Source organism: Solanum tuberosum, unplaced genomic scaffold, assembly GCF_000226075.1.
Source record: "Solanum tuberosum cultivar DM 1-3 516 R44 unplaced genomic scaffold, SolTub_3.0 scf00649, whole genome shotgun sequence".
NCBI classification, from domain to species: domain Eukaryota; kingdom Viridiplantae; phylum Streptophyta; class Magnoliopsida; order Solanales; family Solanaceae; genus Solanum; species Solanum tuberosum.
In genome coordinates this window covers 27,054-47,066 of record NW_006239561.1, presented here as the reverse complement: position 1 = coordinate 47,066, position 20,013 = coordinate 27,054, and the positions used below count along the sequence as shown (strand labels likewise).

General features: G+C 33.9%; 4 protein-coding genes and 2 non-coding genes across 6 annotated transcripts; 3 read left to right on the top strand and 3 right to left on the bottom strand.

The window, feature by feature from the left end:
* The first annotated feature begins 58 nt into the window (after positions 1-58).
* On the top strand, positions 59-3,030 carry LOC102590863 (tetracycline resistance protein, class B-like). Its single transcript, XM_006366469.2, has 3 exons — positions 59-371; positions 1,380-2,134; positions 2,555-3,030. The coding sequence occupies exons 1-3, from the start codon at positions 75-77 to the stop codon at positions 2,949-2,951; spliced, it is 1,449 nt and encodes a 482-aa protein (XP_006366531.1). The 5' UTR covers positions 59-74; the 3' UTR covers positions 2,952-3,030.
* Positions 3,031-3,914: 884 nt separating this feature from the next.
* TRNAW-CCA (transfer RNA tryptophan (anticodon CCA)) lies at positions 3,915-3,986 on the bottom strand. The gene has a single exon. It is a non-coding gene; the product is annotated as a tRNA-Trp (tRNA).
* A 1,023-nt stretch (positions 3,987-5,009) lies between these two features.
* LOC102586040 (uncharacterized) lies at positions 5,010-8,671 on the top strand. The gene is made up of 5 exons (XM_006366455.2): positions 5,010-5,191; positions 5,271-5,344; positions 6,938-7,073; positions 7,194-7,616; positions 8,227-8,671. The coding sequence occupies exons 1-5, from the start codon at positions 5,087-5,089 to the stop codon at positions 8,503-8,505; spliced, it is 1,017 nt and encodes a 338-aa protein (XP_006366517.1). The 5' UTR covers positions 5,010-5,086; the 3' UTR covers positions 8,506-8,671.
* A 391-nt stretch (positions 8,672-9,062) lies between these two features.
* On the bottom strand, positions 9,063-11,965 carry LOC102590511 (annexin D2-like). Its single transcript, XM_006366468.1, has 5 exons — positions 11,890-11,965; positions 11,053-11,198; positions 10,375-10,593; positions 10,107-10,319; positions 9,063-9,522 (listed from the first exon to the last, which is right to left on the bottom strand). Exons 1-5 carry the CDS (start codon positions 11,963-11,965, stop codon positions 9,226-9,228), a joined length of 951 nt encoding a protein of 316 aa, XP_006366530.1. The 3' UTR covers positions 9,063-9,225.
* Positions 11,966-12,456: 491 nt separating this feature from the next.
* Positions 12,457-12,529, bottom strand: TRNAR-ACG (transfer RNA arginine (anticodon ACG)). The gene has a single exon. It is a non-coding gene; the product is annotated as a tRNA-Arg (tRNA).
* A 616-nt stretch (positions 12,530-13,145) lies between these two features.
* LOC102590192 (F-box protein At5g07610-like) lies at positions 13,146-14,497 on the top strand. The gene is made up of 2 exons (XM_006366467.2): positions 13,146-13,776; positions 13,899-14,497. Exons 1-2 carry the CDS (start codon positions 13,164-13,166, stop codon positions 14,441-14,443), a joined length of 1,158 nt encoding a protein of 385 aa, XP_006366529.2. The 5' UTR covers positions 13,146-13,163; the 3' UTR covers positions 14,444-14,497.
* The last annotated feature ends 5,516 nt before the right edge of the window (positions 14,498-20,013 follow it).

Sequence of the window (20,013 nt, the reverse complement as noted above, 5' to 3'; positions counted from 1 at the left end):
TAGTTTTTTAGCTACATTTTAGAAGTTGAGTATCCAAATTGCATTAACTTTTTTGAATTCTCGAAATTGCTCCCATGAAGAAGTTAAGATCAGATAAGTTAACTCTTGTATTAGTGAATATTGCTGGTATAATGGAGAAAGCTGATGAGACTTTGTTACCTTATGTTTATACAGAAATTGGCAAAGATTTGCATACTGATCCAACTGGTCTTGGTTCTCTTACTCTTTTTAGATCATTAGTTCAATGTCTTTGTTATCCATTAGCTGCATATCTTTCTACTCGTCATAACAGAGCTCACGTCATTGCTTTTGGTGCTTTTCTATGGTCTGCTGCAACTTTCCTTGTTGCCATCTCTTCCACCTTCACTCAGGTTATTTAATTTATGTCACGTATATCATGTTGTTGTTACTGCTTATGTTTTCATATATATATATATATATGTTGTGTTTGTTGTGACGAAAAGATGAAAACGAAAATCTAAAATAAAGAACACCAAGTTTAACGTGGAAAATCCTTCAAACGAAGGTAACCACCACGGGATCGACAAGATCCGAATTGCTTCACTATAACAATAAGAGAGTTACAATTATTCTTCTAATGGCTACACAACAAGTGCCAAAAGAGAACAAACAATAGCTACACCAACAAAAGATAAATAGAAAGAAACACCACCCAAACTCAGCTGCTGTTCGGGACCTAAAACAGGATCTTGCTGACTTCCGAATCCTATCTCCACCGTTCAAATCAACCACCAAGATGTCAGGAACACTCAATACAAATTTCAGCCCGATCCAACGGTTAGTTAATCGGAAAACACGATCTGAAGGTTGCTGGTCGGAATAAAAGACTGCAGCAAAAGAACCCTTTTTCTTCTCTTTTCTCTCTTGTTGAAAGCTCTCTCAAAAACCTCTCTTATGTCATAATGTCTTTCAAAGACAATACTAATGAGCAATCTGTATTATTCTCTTAAGACCATCCTCTATTTATAGAGTTGTGCTTTCCCTTACAAAGCCAAAATCAACTCCAAATAGGATTACTATTCCAATCCTTTTCCTAATAGAATTGGAAACCAAATAAAGAGAATAATTTCAATCCTTTTTCAAGTAGGATTAGGCCATGGGCCTTTGGCTGGAACATGGGCAATAGCCCAACAGTGTTTATGTTTGTCTTGAGTCAAGGGTCTATCAGTACAAAATAACGGTTAATTTTGTCCACTTATGGTTGTAGTGGCCGAGCTAGTAAGGGTCTTTGACAGAAAATTATTTTGTTTATATATGGTGAAAAATATTTTTATGTATAGACAGATTTTGACTTTTTCATGTGTTTACTTTTATCATACTACTTGAATTTAAGCAATCTGACAGATGTTGTTTAACAGATAGCAATTTCGAGAGGATTGAATGGAATAGGACTTGCAATTGTCACACCAGCAATCCTATCTCTAGTTGCTGATTCAACTCATGAAAGTAACCGCGGTACTGCTTTCGGATGGTTAGAACTAACATCAAGTTTTGGATCGATCGTTGGTGGGACTATGTCTCTGCTGATTGCTGAAACATCATTCATGGGAATCCCTGGATGGAGAATCTCCTTTCACCTGGTTGGTATTATAAGTGTTCTTGTTGGTTTTCTAGTCTATTTCTTTGCCAACGATCCACGATATCTTGGAAGTAAGGCTGACAAAGAAAAAGATCAGCTTCAAGTAAAACCATTTAAAGAAGAAGTTAGTGAACTGCTAAAACAAGCAAAAACAATTATCAAAGTGCCTTCATTTCAAATACTTATCGGCCAAGGGGTTTCCGGGACGTTCCCCTGGTCAGCATTGTCATTTGCCACAATGTGGTTGGAGCTTATCGGATTCTCTCACAAGACAACAGCATTTCTCTGGACTTTGTTTGTAGTTTCTCAGTCGCTTGGCGCGTTGTTTGGAGGATTCATGGGGGATGTATTGGCTAAGCGCTTGCCTAATTCTGGTAGGGTTATACTCTCTCAGATTAGCACTGGATCAACAATTCCTTTAGCTGCAATTCTGCTGCTGCTATTGCCTAATGATCCTAAAACAGCTACGCTGCACGGTTTAGTCTTGTTCATCATGGGATCAATCATATCATGGTGTGGTCCAGCGACAAACAAGTACGTCTCTTCTCATCACATATATCATTTGTTAGTACACTTCACAGATTTTTTTTCATGATCGTTTTCCTCGTTCATGATCTCTAGTTCTAGTACTCCCTCCATTTCAATCTGTTTGTCTGGTTTTGACTTGATATAGAGTTTAAGAAAGTAAAGAAGACTTTTGAAATCTTGTGGTCTTAAATTATAGATACGTAGAAGGTACTAAAATGTTCTTTATTTTGTAGTCTTAAGCATGTCACGTGGAAAGTTGAAATAAAAGAGTTGTCAAAAAGAGAAAGATACATTCTTTCTGAAACAAACTTAAAGGGAAGTAAGACAAACAAATTGAAACGGAAGGAGTACATCATACATGCTGTACATATTGTGAAGTTAAATTGAGGAATTCACTAAAACATTTCACCCTTGACATGTTTGTAGTCCAATATTTGCTGAGATAGTTCCTGAGAGAGCTCGAACAAGCATCTATGCTCTGGATCGATCTTTTGAGACCATACTATCTTCTTTTGCTCCATTGGTGGTTGGTATGCTAGCTCAACAAGTTTTTGGTTATAAGTCAATCGCGGAGGGATCAACAGGCTCACAAGAAATTGAAACAGATAGACAAAATGCTGCATCACTTGCCAAGGCATTGTACACTGCAATAGGCATTCCAATGGTCATCTGTTGCTTCATCTATTCCTTCCTATATTGCACATATCCACAAGATAGGGATCGCGTCCGGTTGCAGCTGATTGAAGAAACAGGGAACTCTCCATCCGAAGAACAACAGCCCTTACTTGAGAACGATGAACACGGAATTCTTTCAGCAATGTAGTTAGTAACAAACTTACTTCTTCTAGCTATGTTGTTTGTATTAATGAAATGACATTGTCTTTGAAATCAAAAGAGAAAATAAAGGGAAAGTAACAAAATGAAACATGAATTTCAAGTGGAGACGACGTTTTTTAAAGCACAAGACTTGATTTCCTCAATCAACGCGATGAGATGTGAATGAGAGGAACCCCATTCTTCGGTGGCATTCAGCAGTATCTCTGCCATCAACTTAACATTTGCTCGGATTTTCCATAGTAGTGGTAGATACAAGATTTCCAATTCGCTCAGGTGAACTTACCTGAGGGAAACTTTAAGTGTCTGGATGCAGTATCTGCATCCAGACACAGAATAGTCCTCATCAATCGAGGACTGAAAGGTCAGGACATTACAAGGAGTGGTAGTGATAGTGACTCTGAGGCCGTGGAAGGCGAAGATTCGAGCTATTTGTACCAATGCAAGTTATATGGCTCATCATGCTGTATGGAAGGAACACAACATGTGGTGCCATTGTTGTTCAAAGCACTAAAACAGAAGGAGGAGGCTAAACAAAGTACTATATTTTTTTATTGAAACTCACAATTTATTAGTGTATTAGTGGAAATATGTAGTAACACGTCAAACTTAACATCACACATGAGTAATTAAGTTGTAGAATAGTTAATAATTATAGTAATTTTGTGAATATTCACAAGTAAAGAAATCGAAAGCGTAAATTTTTGTTGAGGTCAAAACCAATTATTTTGAATGTGAAACATCAAGCTTGTGTTTGGACAAGTCGTAATTTCAAATTAATGTTTAAACATGTAATGTACGATTGTGATTTCAAACTCAACCGAAAAAATGGAGAAAACACAAAAGTGTATATAATTTGGAAAAAAGTGGAGAAAACACAAAAGTTGTATATAATTTGGAAAAAAGTGGAGAAAACACAAAAAGAATGGATCCGATTATTGAATCGGGGAATTGAACCCGACGTGAATCGAACACGCAACCTTCTGATCTGGAGTCAGACGCGCTACCATTGCGCCACGGATCCTGTTGGTACTAATCAAGCAAGTAAATCACTAATTATTCAATTATATAATTAGAGGTTAAACTTAATTAAATTCATTTATAATGTCAAACCACGAGATTTTGAATAAAAAACAGAAATACTTTTTATTTTTAGAAGTTAAAAGATGAATGTTATTAATTTTTTTGTATTACTCAAAACTGTAATATTATCCTTGTTAGGTCTTTTAAGATATTAGGCATTTGACGAAGGCTTAAATAAAAAAGTGACCAACATGAGTTGTGGTGTAGTGGTGAAACAAAATTCACCCTTATTTAGAGGCTCGAGTTCGAGTCCTGATATGGAGAAAATCATGTTGAAAGTGTCTCCCTCAAATGGACTTTGCAGTACGCAACTCAAATTTAATCGAAGTTCCAATACAAACTTTGGACACCGGCTAAAAAAAAAAGTCCTTTAGAATAAAAGAAGAAGAGGAAGAAACCAAAATATTGTTTATAAATTACTGATTTAATATTTATTTTTTTAAATCAAATTGATTAGTTAAATACAAATTGCTACTATTTAAAAGGTACTTTTTCAAATAACACTTCTGACAAACTATATTTTTCAAAACTACTATTCAAATTTATTTAAGTAATCATAAAATTACAATAATAAACACACATAATAATTTAAATTAAGACTATAAAACTAAATCAACTTAATAATAAGATCTAAATAATTAAAATTTAAACCTACATTACTTACAAATAAATAAGATCTTAAATCATAGTTATTATTAAAAATAGAAGAGTCAATTTTTTATTTTTCTTCTCAAAAAAATTGAGTACATGTAATAAGAAATTTCTTTCTATTTTAGTTTATGATCATTTTTAGAAAAATAAATTTCCACTTTACATGGATTCACAATCCACGTGTCAAAATTCTACATCCATGCAAAGGGCCCCACACACAAAAAAAATTGAGCAAACAACAAATTTAAAAACGTTACCAACAAATAGCATTGAAAAATAGAAAACATTCAGAAAAAAAAAAAATCTGAAATAATTCATTCAAAATTCCAAACGAACCGACTCACCGAGTTGTTCTGTTAAAACTCGGTGGCCGTAAAAAAAGAAATAACAATGGAGAAATTAACACCTGCACGGAATTCGAGAACATGCACGGCGGATCTGCTGAATTGGTCGTCGGAGGTTCCGCCGCCGTCGTCCGCTTCTCGTTCTCGTCAGGTATTTTTTTAGTTATTTGCCGTTGTTTCGCCGGCGAGCGAGGTGTTGAGGGTTATTTTTGTTCTTTTTGTGGTTGCAGCCTTCTAATGGAATCGGTAAGGTGCTGTTTCCAGGAGATGTTACTGATGAGGAAGCTGAAAGCTTGTATAAAAGGTGAGCGAAAAGAAGAAGCTTTTTGAATTGTTTTATTTTGTTTAAAATTCGAAAGGGTAAAAATGTTGTTAAATTATAAGAAATTGAACAAAAATGATCTCCTGTAATAGTTTGATTCAAAAATGTTTGCTATATTAATAGTTCGGATAAAAAAATGTCCTCATTAATTCTTACCAAACAGAGTTATTTGGTACCAGTTGCTGGCGGGTGGAAGGTGACAGTATCCCGTGAAATTAGTTGAGGTGCATGAAAGCTGGCCCAGAAATTCCCCTATAATCATTTTTTGAGCCAAACTATTGACGACATGAGCATTTTTAGACCAAACTATTAATGTTTGTTCAATTTCAAATAGTTTAGGACATTTTTTATGCTTTTATGTTTAATATTTGGTATTTGAACGAAATGAGCCTGAGAATGAATGAATAAATGAATAGAAAGAGGTATTATAGAGCACATGCAACTAATTTGGAATTGAAGAGCGTAATAGATTTATTTATTGATTGATATTTCATCATTATTTGATTCTTTTAAAAATCTTTTTTCTTCTTGTATTGCATGTTAACTTAATATGTTCTATTGTGCAATGCTTCATTGTTCATTTCAAACTCCAGAGGTATTATATAGTCTGAAATCTCATATTTTCGCTTGTTTTAATGATAATTATGTTTCATATAGAAGTATTGCGTGCATTTCATTTTTATTTATTTTTTCAATTTTATTCCAGTATTCAGTAAAGATGATTTTTAAATTATTTTTTTTGGTTATTTGCTGTTTCTTTTCCTAGTAAAGTAGATTGTCATTTTGGTTAATGTACGATAGAGTGGAGGTATTATTCTCCGTTGCTTTTCCTTTTCATTGATCAGGATGTGCATGCCTCTCTATGATCTTTAATTTGGTTCAAATGCTTTTGTGTTTTTGATCTGTACCACCATTTGTTGTATTTGTTATCAGTTTGACCTTTTTTTTATCATAATTGAAAATGTAGGTTTGATGCTGCTCACCATTGATAGGTTTTTGTAACATTGGATTCCTTAACTGATCAGCCATTTTGTATCCTACGATACCTTCGCATTAGGAGCATTGTTGATCATGCTGGGAAATGGAAGTAATTCCGTATAGTAGTAATTGATGTAATTAGGATGCTATTTTGTGGATGTCTGGTGTTAGAAATTGCAGCCATAAGGATCGTATCAAGTTAATTAGCTCTTTATTGTATGGGTTTGTCTTTAGACAAGGAAGAGAAATTTGTGGATATAATGATGAAGGGGGAGGGTTGCAGTAGGTTGATGACTAGCTTAAAGATAGTCATAATATCATTATAATGATAACCTTCATCCAAGCTAAATGAAAGCCTAGTCTAAGCACTTCCACAGTTGACTGGTAATTGTTTTCTCACACGACTTGCGACTAGTGGAACCAAAAATACTAGAGAGTCATCAGGATTATGTTCCCGTGTTGTTGCAACTCATGTTCGTAGACAAAGAAGTTCCTATTGTTTGGAAAGAAAATGAAAAATTAAGTAACTGACTTTGGCTTTGAATTTATGTACTCTTATTTCTAGCACTTATCCCTGTTGAAACTTGCTATCTTCAGGAGACCTTCTTCAGGGTATAAACTGAAGGAGATGAATGGCAGCAATATATTTTCTGCTGGTGGTAAGGATGTTGCATCAGAATCTGGACCTGTTAACGGTAATGCTAACATCAGGACATCTGTGCGGATTGTTCAGGTACCAGTTTCCTCTTATTTAAGAAAACTTATTACCGCATCGGACTAGGAGTACGAGCAGGCTACATAATTAGGAAATCAATGAATAGCACTTTGATCGAATTTTACAATGCCATTGTAGCAAGGTGCAAATGGGAAAAGTCAGATTTCATTTGGTACTGAAGAAAAGATCTCCCAGAAGATGCCTATCACTCTTACAGAAGTAGAAAAGCAGGACGAGCTGAGTGGAGACCAAGAAAGCAAGATAGATAGGCTTTCATTAAGTACTGTAGGAAATATCTCCGAGGAAATGCCTATCACTCTAACAGAAGTGGAAAAGCAACATGAGCTGAGTGGAAACCAAGAAAGCAAGATACATAGCAAGGTGAAGAAGCAGTTGTCGGAAGCAAAGAGCAAGGAACTTAGTGGAAGTAACATCTTTGGACCTCCCATAGAAGTTCCTCCAAGATCATCAACTGTTGCACGGTCATTGCAGCCCGAAGAAAGCAAAGACATGGGTGAACCTGCTCCACGAGTTGTGCGCACATCTGTCAAGGTTTCTAATGTAAGTTGCCTACTGAGACTTGTTTCTGTTTCAAATTTCTCTCTCCAGCGTTGACTGCACCACTCTCCCATCCCAACTCATCTTCTCAATCTCTTCCCACTATCTGCTTTCTCAAATAGAGTTGAGTATTCAATGTGATAATCTTGTGAAAATGATATTAGATGTAAGGAAACTCTTTTTTCGTTTTACCTTAATAAAATGCTTCAGGACTTCAGGTAGATAAAGTTGACAAAAGAAAAAGGCGTAATACATATATAGACACTTAACTGACAGCTAAATACATTAACTTTGAGAATGCACATCTAGACATCTCAACACGTCTCCATTGTGTCACTTGAACACTCCAATTTACAAAATGATCATCTAGACACCTCCAAAATTTATGGGCTGCGTCAGCATCAGCTGTCCACGAGACACAGTGGGGACAAGTTGAGGTGTCTACTAGATGTTCATTCTCAAAGTTGAAGTATTTAGTTGTCAGTTGAGGCCAAGTTAAGGTGTCTATGTATTATGCCATTTGAACTACTATGGATCTCATTTCTCACGTCTTATTTTCCGTGTTTTGCCATTTGAACTACTATGGATCTCATTTCTTTTGTGCATTGTGCAGCCTTCTGGTGGTCAAAGTAGTATCTTGTTTGGCGGCGAGCCTGTTGTGGAGCCAGTAAAGAAAATACATAACCAGAAAGTTGCAGAGTTGAACGGCAATGGCATTTTCAAGGGAGACACTGTCACTCCTCCTGGATCTTCAGAAAAGTCACTGAGCAGGTCTAAGCTGAGAGAAATGAGTGGTAGCGGTATATTCTCCGATGGTAAAGCTGAATCCAGAGTTTGCTATGGTGGCGTACGTAAACCACCAGGCGGAGAGAGCAGCATCAGATTATTTTAAGTAAACGATCACATCATACTGCGCGATACTCATGTTAAACCTGTAAATGCAAACACTTCAGCTGCTTCTGTCTAGTGAGGGCCTTCTCATACTCAATGTGGTTTAGGAATGAGGATTGTAAATTTTAAAGTATCATATAAACAATATTTTTACACCCTCATTTGATTCAAAATACAGGACTATTATCCCACTGAGTACTACTTTTCTGGATAGTATTCATTATAGTTGCTTGACTGGTATTATCAGAGGTGAGCCCAGGTTGCACGTGCACTCGTTAACTTCGAAAAAAATTATGTATATATACATATGTATACAAGAATTGAGGCATTGTTGTTACTCCCTTCAGACAACTTTACTTGTCATTCTTATTGAAAATAGATAGTTCAAGATATAACTGAGTACATTTTTCCTATTTTGCCCTTGGTAATAATTATTCTTGGAAGTAATAAACATTGACTAATTAGCACAGAAAACCTAAGTGAAGAGTACAAGAGATTAAAGATAATAAATAAGAATATGAAAGCCAAAAGACATAGTTTCTTAAGGGACGTGTTAAACTAAAAATGTGACAAGTAAAATGGTCCGGAGTATTGTGTTTAGTTCTATGTAAAAACAAGAAGCTAACTCTTATGGGACATATGCCACACATTCTTGAACTAAAACTCAAAAACTGCAGAATTTAAGGAACACTTCTCATATCCTACAACATACTTGTATCATTCAAAGATTTCCATGGCCAATTAAGGCTAAAAGCATTTTTTCATAGTCTCCTGAAGTGTCATCAGAAATTGCACTCTCCAGAGTCACACTGTTCCTCTTGTAGTACTTCTCTTTGATGAGCTCCATATCGACTTCAGCTCGAGTGGCAACAACTCTAGTAAGAGACTCTTCGTCTGTGCCAAACCCCTTCATTGCTAATCGAAGAACTTTCTCAAAGTACTTCTCAGGTTCCATCAAACACTTTATTGCTGATCTGAGTAAGGTCAAGTATTGATCCTTAGGATTGGCTCTCAAATCCTGCATATGCCCAATGACTGATTAAAAAAAGTTCATAATACTGATATCCAAAAAAAGGGCAACCTGGTGCACTAAGCTAAGCTCCTGTAATGCACAGGGTGTGGGAAGGGTTTGACCACTAGGGTCTATGGTACGTTTCCTTACCCTACATTTCTGCAAGAGGTTGTTCCCATAGCTCGTGGAGGTCACATGGCAACAACTTCCACCCGTTATGCCAAGGCTCCCATTGTTCAATAACGGGTAGTTGTAGAGGGGTTCTTTCTAGGAATTGCAAAAAGACCCCCTTTTGGACAATGGATGTAACCATTACAAGTCTTAAAAGAAGGGGCAGCCCGTGCACAAAGCATCTCTTGTTCAAGAAGGGTCCGGAGAAAGACCTGCACCCTAAGGAGATGTGATGTAGGCAGCCTACCTTGACACAACCATCAGTGGCTCATGATTCTACGGCTAGAACTAGTGATCCGGAGGTCACACAGAGACAACTTTACCGTTGCTCCAAGGCTCCCTTCCACAAAAAAACACTAACAAGACTATAAGTAAGAAAATTTGACAATGAGTTTGTTGAGTGGTGTTTTGAATTCTACCTTATTGATGGCATTGCCAAATTTATCATTGTACTGATTAAATGTTGCATTGAGCTGTGTTTTACTCCGAATCGAAAGAATTCTGATGAACTCCTCATCACTATAAGCCTTATCAGAGATCTTCTCATGTAGTATCTTTGCTTCATCACTTGCCAATTCCATGTTCACCTCTTCTCCCTCGTATCTTAATGCAGTTACAAGAGAAACCAAAAGCTGTTTGGGTATTAGTTTACGAAATGGAGGAAAAAGACACAACATGTCAAAGTACCTTACGAAAATCCCCTGTTGAGTGATCAGCAACATCTTCCTCAAGTGATTTCTTGTAACGAGCTTGGTAGTTCTGCCTCACCTTAAAGAGATCAACAGAAGACCTAGCACAAGCAATTTCCATAATAATGCAGTTGCTACCAGGCAGATGTTTGATAGCCTCGTTAGCCAAGTATGCATCGCGTTCAGCTGGAGCCATAGTCCACAAATGCACTACACGCTGCAACGCCATTTTGATTGCATTACAAACATATCGATGCAGGATTGGAGATGAGTGGATTCAAAAAATGCTAAAAGAATGTCACATCTAGAAGTCGAACCCCAATATGTACACATAAAAAAGACTTTCACCTATACATAATACTACTCCCTTTGTTCCAGTCTACGTGACACACTTTCTATTTTAGTTCGTTCCAAAGAGAACTAAATTTGGAAACAATTAACTTTACACTTCCAATTTCACCCTTAATGAGAAGCTTTTATAACCACACAAATCTTATAGTATGTTTAACATTACAAGTTTTAAAAGTCATCAATTTTTTTCTAAAACTCTGTTTACATTCAAACTATTCACATAAATTGGACTGGACGAGTATAGTTTTCTGACGAAGGGGATTCAATTGACCACCCTTGGACGAGTATAATTAATTTTAGTTTATAAGGAAGAATTGAAACGAACCTGAAAGTCACCTGATATTTCTCCATCCAAGTCCTGGAGAAGATCCTTTTCATAAGTTGCTTCATAAGTTTCTCTGATTAGCTTTCGTTGTGCTGCATTTCGATGACCCAAGATCTTAATAATACACGCTTCATCCGTACCCCATCCTGCAAATGTTTCATCAACATAGCACACACTCAGACTAGGCAAATGTCGCGCCAATGGACTCAATACGTCCATCTGAACCCAATATTTTTGCCTGAACGGGAACACACATATATTATGTGTGCACAAAAGTACTAAATCTTCAACAAATATGAAATCTTGCAACTCATAATTGCAAAAGTTCATTCGTAATAATTCTAGAACTTTGGTCCAAACTCTATATTTGTGTTTAAAAAATCCATCAAATATGTATTTAAGTATAAGCATTTGAGGTCGTCGTTCATCTAGAATCCCAAATTCATTAAGTTCAAATCCTAGATCCATCTCTGTGGTCATACAACTACTAATTGGATAGAAAATCAAATCATAACTAAATTAGTGATTAATTAAACAAACACAAATTATTCATAAAAGTGTAAAATGGATGCATGCTTCTTCATGCATAATATAATTTGCATAATTAGAATAACCATTATAAAACAATTCACTACCAAAACAAAAATATATACAGGAATTAGCGACAGACAACTTATGTTCGTTAAACAACAAATTATAAAAAATAAATCATGTTAGCTATGACCTATTTAGGTAGATCAACGACGAATTTCATAACTAATTCCATAGTGAATTAATTTTAAAAAAAAATTATGAATATAGATCTGAATATATATGATGAAGGTAAAAGAGAGAGACCTACAAAAGCTTTCCTTAGTTGTTGAGAATCCTCAGCTGCAGAAGGAACCAATTCTGGAATTTTTAAACTTTCCATTTTATGATATGTGATTTCAATGTTACTCATTCTTGTAATATGTATTTTTGAATCCGATATAAGAGGAAAGATTATTTATACGTGTGTTTTCAATATCTGAATGTATAAAATTTGTTTTTGTTTAGAAGTTATTAAATAATAATTTAATATATCAATAAAATATTTTTATAAAGTTGTATGGCGTTTGGGGATGATAATGGTTAGTGGTGGTTGATGAGGGTGTCGATTGAGGATGATGTTGGCTAGTGGTGTTGTGGGGTGTAGCTAGTAGTGATGATGGTTGACAGTAGTGATTGATGGTGACATGTTATAATTATAATAATTATAATGAATGATAAGGATAGTTTATAATGTTAATTGGCGATATTTGATATATAATGATAATTGATAGTAGGTAAGATGGTGATTATTGTAAATGGTGACTAACGATTATAGGTAATGGACAACGGCGGGAGAATAGAGAGAAACGCATAAACAAAAAAAATGCGCCTCGACTCCGCTGGGGATCGAACCCAGAATCTCTGGTTTCGTAGACCAGCGCCTTATCCATTGGGCCACGGAGTCATTGTTGATACAATTGAAGCAATTTATTCTTTTCAACGTAACTTTAAAGTGATAAGAAAACATTTTCCAGAACTCATGTTTCATTGTTTGAAATATTTTCTATATGAAAATGAATTATTTCCCTTTTTAAAATCCTTCTTCATTCACCTTTTATAAGTTTGATTTGTACATCTCTGCTAATTTTTCGATATAGATACTATCATTGTCCACGAGCCTTAATTGAGTGACCATCTAAGATATTATCTCTAAAATATTTTGTTAGTTTACGAAGTAGACTTTGTAATATGCATTATAGCATATTCAACCCGCCCTGCCCTATCCCGTATAACAATTTTTTATGTTTTCAACACGCCCAACCAGTGTAAGTTTTCCTTATTCCTTTTTTTTCCCACTATGTTACACACATTCAGAAGTTAACAAATTTGTATAAATCACATTTTGTACATTATGATAATTAAACAAGAAAAGTGTTTTTAAGAAAATAAAAAGTAGTTCATCTGTTCACATCATTGACCTTGTCAACTTAATCAAATAATGAAACTTCCTAAGCAATCTTTACCTATATGTTGACATATTAAATATGCATCCATCATCTGCAATTCTTGCACAACACAAAGAAAAATTACTACTAAAAATGCAAGATATTAAACTTAAGATCCCTAAATTTTCAGATTTAGAGCAGCCATCATCAGCTCGAATAGTCGATTCTATAGATGATCTATTGATTGAAATTCTTTTACGCGTACCTATAAGATCCCTTCTCTGTTTCAAAACCGTATCCAAACGTTGGCTTTCAATCATTACTAATCCACAATTTTCTATCCTTTGTCACCTCAATCCAAATCCCGCAATAGGCCTGCTCTTGCCCTCTGCTTATTCTCTTCCAATAAATCCCCAGTTTGATTACGTTCATTTTGATAAGAAAAATCCCCTAAAACCACCATTTAAGAATCTCAAATTCATTAAAAACTCTTCTGGTATTAGTGTTCTGCAATCTTGCAATGGACTAATACTCTGTTCCAACTCCCCTTCGCGTCTAGCTAAAGCAAATTACTATGTTTGCAACCCCACTACGAAACATTACACAACACTTCCAAAATCAGTTCTTGAAACTGAAAATTCTAAAATTCATGGTATAAGCTTAGCTTTTGATCCTCTCAAGTCTCCTCATTACAAAGTAGTATGTGTTCGCGATTCTGTTTCGTCTCCTCAGCATTATCAGATTGAAATTTACTCATCTCAAACAGGTTTGTGAATTTTCATATCTGTTCACTAAACTATAAAAAAGTCATAAAATTATTTTTGTTATTTTTTTTTTTGTTATAGTGGATAAAGTTTAATGACCACACGTGAAATTAACTCGAAACAGGGCCATGGAGACTATCAGGTGATGATCCATTCATTGCTGATGTTAATTTCTCCAAAGGGGTTTATTGGAATGGATCAATTCATTGGATTAGTACTATTGGAAACTTGACTTCTTTATGTTACAATCTTGATTTTGAGAGCTTAGGGGTAATGCCAATGCCATCTTTGCCAGATGATCAATCAACAACCATAACATATTTTGGTGAATCTTGTGATCATCTGCACCTTATAAAATTTTCTTTTTCCACAGTCCGATTTGATGTATACGAGATGAAAAGGGACTATTCTGAATGGTTTGTTAAGTACAAGGTTGATCTTGAACATCCTCATGAGTTGAATTATTATAATTTTACGGTGTTATCTCTGGTTCGAGGTAGACGAGAAGAGGATGCATTTTTGGTTCTAGCAATTCCTGGTGATTGTAAGGCCATGAGATACAATATTATAGAGAAGACATTTGAGAAACTATGTGATTATGAAGGTGCAGATGAACAAGTTTATTTTCTTAATGCTTTTGAGTATATTGAGTCTTTGTGTTGTGTTTGAATCATTTGCTTATCTATTGTATTAGTAAACACATACATTAACAAGTACATTTTTTGTTGCATTTTCATCCTACATTTCTTCAATTGTTTTCATCACTATACTATAACAAATGACTTACATGATTGATCGTCATTTCAACTACTATTCATCGTCTTTTCCATTTCGTCAACATTTTTGGAGGCAAAGAGAAGTGACGAAATTTTTTTTGAATTCAATCAAGTTCTATAAATTGGATGAACCCCGTATGTACAGCTAAATTATTTCTACGTATAAAAAAATTGACATTCTCTTTGGGACGAAAAATAAAATGTCTCTTAAATTTGAAAGGAGGGTAAAATAGTTAAACAAAAATATATCTTTAGAGTAAGTAACACTCGGTTCTTCAAGCTATAAATAACTCTATTGTTCATCCACCAATTCCATGGTCACTTCTACTCCACTAGAAATTACCTTTTTCTGTTTCAAGAAAGAAAATTCAAAGTTCTATTTAGTTGTTCTAAAGAGCTTTCTTCTTCTTGATTTTTTGTCTGAGTAAAATCATACATTAACAAGTACATATTTTGTTGCATTTTCATCCTACGTTTCTTCAATTGTATCATCACTACAATAAAGGTGCAATAGAAATTAAGTTTCATGAATTTATATTTTTATATTAACTTTGAAATTAATATATCCATTTGCTAGGTTAAACTTTATTTGGTTCCTTCTATTTGAGGGTATTTTAATAATAATTGTTAAAATAAGTATTGTAAATAATTAGCTGGTTAGTGAGTTTGTTAAGTCAGTTAGAGGTTGTTTAATTACTGCTGATTAGTTAGACATTGTGTATAAATAGTGACTCATTGTGTATGATGAACTAAGTCGGTTAAATCAATTCACTGTTATATTCCCCTTTCTTCTTCCCTCTTTCTGCAAACTGCTCTCAAATGGCTAGATGATAACATTCAACATGGTATCAGAGCCACAGGCTATTACGGAGATCTAGCTAATACAGAGAGCACAAATTCCGTTGTAAAATTGGAAGAACGGTTGAACACCGACCTTAGATTTTTTCTGCAAATCAGCTCACCGGAGAAGATCGAAGAATGGTGAATACAGTCGAGTCATCGGAGGAGCAGAATACTCCAAATCGAGAGCAAATTCACAAGTTTACTGACATTCATCCCAGAAATCCTCTGTACCTTCATCCGTCTGATACTCCAGGTAGCATTTTAGTCTCTCAACAGCTTACTGGTATTGAAAACTATATTGGTTGGAGTAATTCTATGAAAGTAGCACTTTTAGCAAAAAATAAAATTGGATTCATTGATGGAAAGTGTCGCAAGGTTGATTACAAAGGAGATCTAGAACATGAGTGGGAGAGGTGTAATGCCTTTGTATTATCGTGGATTACCAATTCAGTTTCGAAAGAACTGGCAAATGGATTGATGTTTTCATCTAACGCACATAGTGTCTGGAAGGATCTAAAGGAGAGATTTGATAAAAGAAATTTGACTAGAATATATCAACTGCATCGTGTAATCAGCACCATGAGTCAAGGCACCTTGACTGTTTCTGAATATTATTCTAGATTGAGAAACCTTTGGGACGAATATGTGTCACTAGTTCCTTTACCGGCATGTGAATGTGACAAATATAGAGTTTATGCAGAACATATGGAGAGACAAAAACTTATGCAGTTTTTAATGGGACTTAGTTATAGCTTCGCTCAGTCGAGAAGCCAGATTCTTATGACTATTCCTAGTCCAAGCTTGAATCAAGTTTACAATATGATAATGCAAGATGAGAGCCAAAAAATGCAGTCTAGCTTGATATCTAACTGTGTGTTGCCTTTGAAAAAATTGGATGTTCATGATCCTACTGTTTTAGCTTCAGTACAAAGCAACAAATTCCAACCAAACACAGGAGGATTATACTGTGATCATTGTCATCTAAGAAACCATACAAGAGCTAATTGTTATAGGTTGATTGGCTATCCACAAAATTACAAGTTCCAAAGGAAGAAAGGTGCTGATGATAGGGGCTACAGGGGACAGAACTATGCTAATAATAGGGTGCAGAATTCTGAGGGTAATAGAAGAGCTCAGGTCAATAATGTGAATTGTGTTGAAGGCCTTGACATGGGAAGAAACCATGTTCCTGACATTCCACATTTTCAGCCTGCACCATGTTTTACTGCTGATCAATACAATCATTTGATGAAATTAATTGATAAAGACTCTTCATCACAGGAGCCTATTGCCAACATGGAAGGTATACATCATAACCTTTCCTCAACATTCAGTACATTCAATGCTTGTTTTCCTACAGGTGATGATGCAACTCCTTGGATTATGGACACTGGAGCTACTCATCATATGGTCTCTAGTTTGGATACACTACTTCATCCAACTCTTGTTCCTTCAAATTCTAACCAAGTACATTTGCCAAATGGTCAAACCACCCTAGTCACTCACACTGGATCTGCTTCACTTTTTGCCAATACTGAAGTGAAAAATGTCCTTTATCTTCCTCATTTTACTTACAATCTATTATCCATTTCCAAACTCACAAAGGAATTGAATTGTTGTGTCTGTTTCTATCCTGATTTCTGTCTTTTTCAGGACCTCTGCAATGGCAAGGTGAAGGGGATTGGTAAGGAAGCATGAGGTCTCTACATACTTCCATCCACCAAGACAGCATCACCTGCCACTATACTCCAACATTCTTCTGCATTACATGCCTCATCTTCTTTACTAGATGTAGCTTCCATCTGGCATCAAAGACTTGGTCATGCTCCTAATACTATACTGCAGAAGATTGCATCTCTGAAGCCTCATATGCATAGCTCAGTTTTTTCTTCTTGTCCTATCTTGCATTTTCATCCTACATTTCTTCAATTGTTTTCATCACTATACTATAACAAATGACTTACATGATTGATCGTCATTTCAACTACTATTCATCGTCTTCTCCATTTCGTCAATATTTTGGGGGAAAAAGAGAAGTCTCGACGATTTTTCATGAATTCATCGATCAAGCTCTATATGAATTGGATAAACTTCGTATGTACAGTTAAAAGTATTTCTACGCATTAAAAAAATTGACATTCTCTTTGGGACAAAAAATAAAATGTGTCACTTAAATTCGGAAGGAGGGTAAAATAGTTTTAAAAAAAAGATATGCTTAGAGTAAGTAACATTTGGTTCTTCAAGCTATAAATAACTCCATTGTTCATCACCAATTCCGTGGTCAATTCAACTTCACTAAAAATTGTCTTTTTCTGTTTCAAGAAAGAAAATTCAAAGTTCTATTTAGTTGTTCTAAAGAGCTTTCTTCTTCTTTCTAACTGTTGATTTTTTGTCTGTGTAAAATCATACATTAACAAGTACATATTTTGTTGCATTTTCATCCTACGTTTCTTCAATTGTATCATCACTACAATAAAGGTGCAATAGAAATTAAGTTTCATGAATTTATATTTTTTTTACCTAAAATTAATTTAACTTTGAAATTTTATTTTTATATTAATATGATGATTTATGTGATATGAAATCATGTAACCACTAATTGAGATTTAACAATGACTAAAACATATTATGCTTATATATGCCTGATAATAAAAGGATTAGTGATTCTTTAATGACAATTTGATGATCCATATATAATTAAAAACTTAAAATATAAGAGCCTTAAAATGAATGAAGAAAATTGTCTAGAAATGTAACTTGCTAATCTTAATTTAAAGTTAAAGTGAATTAAATCAACTTAATATTTTAAAATTAAAATTTAGATATTCAATAATTGTATAAAAAGTATTAGAAGTTGCAGTTCTTATTACGTCAATATGATTAAAAATATATTCTAAAATATTGATCGAAGTTTACATAATATAAATTCTGAAAAACGAAAAATATAATTAGAACGGATAAAATACTTAACACTCATAAAATAAATAAACTTCATTAACATTTCTTGTATTGTACTTATAATTACTACCTACATGCAAAACTCCACGTGCTTATATTATATATATAAAAAAAAATAAAAAATAAGAAGAGATTAAAAAAATAACTTCTTATGTGGACCCTAAACCGATAATAGTATACAAACAAATTTAGGTGAGGTTACAACTATTCAGCGATTAAATTTGGAATTATATGAACAAAAATCCATAAATGAAGATAAGAAAATTACGTCATAAAAATGACAATTTTTAGAGTTGTCATATTTTGCATGAAAATTGAACAAATTTTGCCATTTATTCCTCTTAATAAAATAAGGGGAAAAATGAAATTGAATGGTTTTAATCCTTAAAATATTGATAAGTTTTTGTTTTGATCCTTGTAGTATATCACTAAACACATTTAAATTTTGATTAATTAGAATGTACACTTTTTATCTTTCGACTTGTGAAACTTTACAAATTTAATAAATTATTAATTGTAAATCATTTACTTATCCATTTGCTAGGTTAAACTTTATTTGGTTCCTTCTATTTGAGGGTATTTTAATAATAATAATAATCTAAAATAACATACTTCCTATGTAAATAAACCATAATCATAATGATCAAAATCAAAATTTACTATAACTAATGGAGATTTCATAAATTTTGTTGATAGCAAAATTTTGTTTTAGAGTAATTAAAGGTTATAAGTTTATAATGGAGTATTATATGTTTTCTGCTTCAAAAATAAATTGGGCCGAAAAATATATGAATTGACTTATGATTGGAACCCTTAAAAAGCCCATTGTTAAGAAACATATATTTTGAATTTATTTTTTTGAGATAATTTAGATATGAACATATAAATCACAAAAAAATCAATAAAAACAAATATGTGAAGAAAAAATAGAACGATTGATATCAAATTGATGAAACATAAATGAATCGAGATATTAAAACTTACCTGTAAAGGGCGTGGAAGGATGTTAAAATCTCTTTCACTATTAATAAGAGGTGTCGAGTCCGAGTCATAGGGAAGAAGAACTTTTGTAAGTCCATTTTATCCCCCATAGTGTATCTACCCCACATGAAATTGTAATGTTTGAGCAACTGAATTTTGAATTTTGAATACCTAAAAGATGAGAGAGTTAAAATTTGAATTTTAATACAAAAATCTTTTAGGTTTGTTTTTCCATGACAAACTATTTCAATATTTACAAATGTTAAAATCATTTATTTTGTAAATAATCTTTTGGCCATGCCATTTTGGATTTCAAGTAAAAAATTGTTTGTATTTATCATTGAAAAATGGAATGTGATAGTTGAAAAATGGATTGTGTCACTTTCATAAATAAAAAGGAAAAATGTGCGTAATTATTTTATCTGATTTGCTATAAGTTCTTCTTTTTTTATATTTTTAAAAAAAAGTAATATTGTACCTTTAATTAACTTAACATGATATATGAATAGAGAAATAAATCTTTCATTGATTAAGAGAAAAAAACAAAATAACGTATTGCATAGATCAAGATTGATGCATTTGATATTGTCGCTTAAATCAATTTGTTTGACAATATTTGCATATTAATTTGTAATTACAACGACAATATACAAATGAAGTTTGAAAAAAGTTGTATGATTT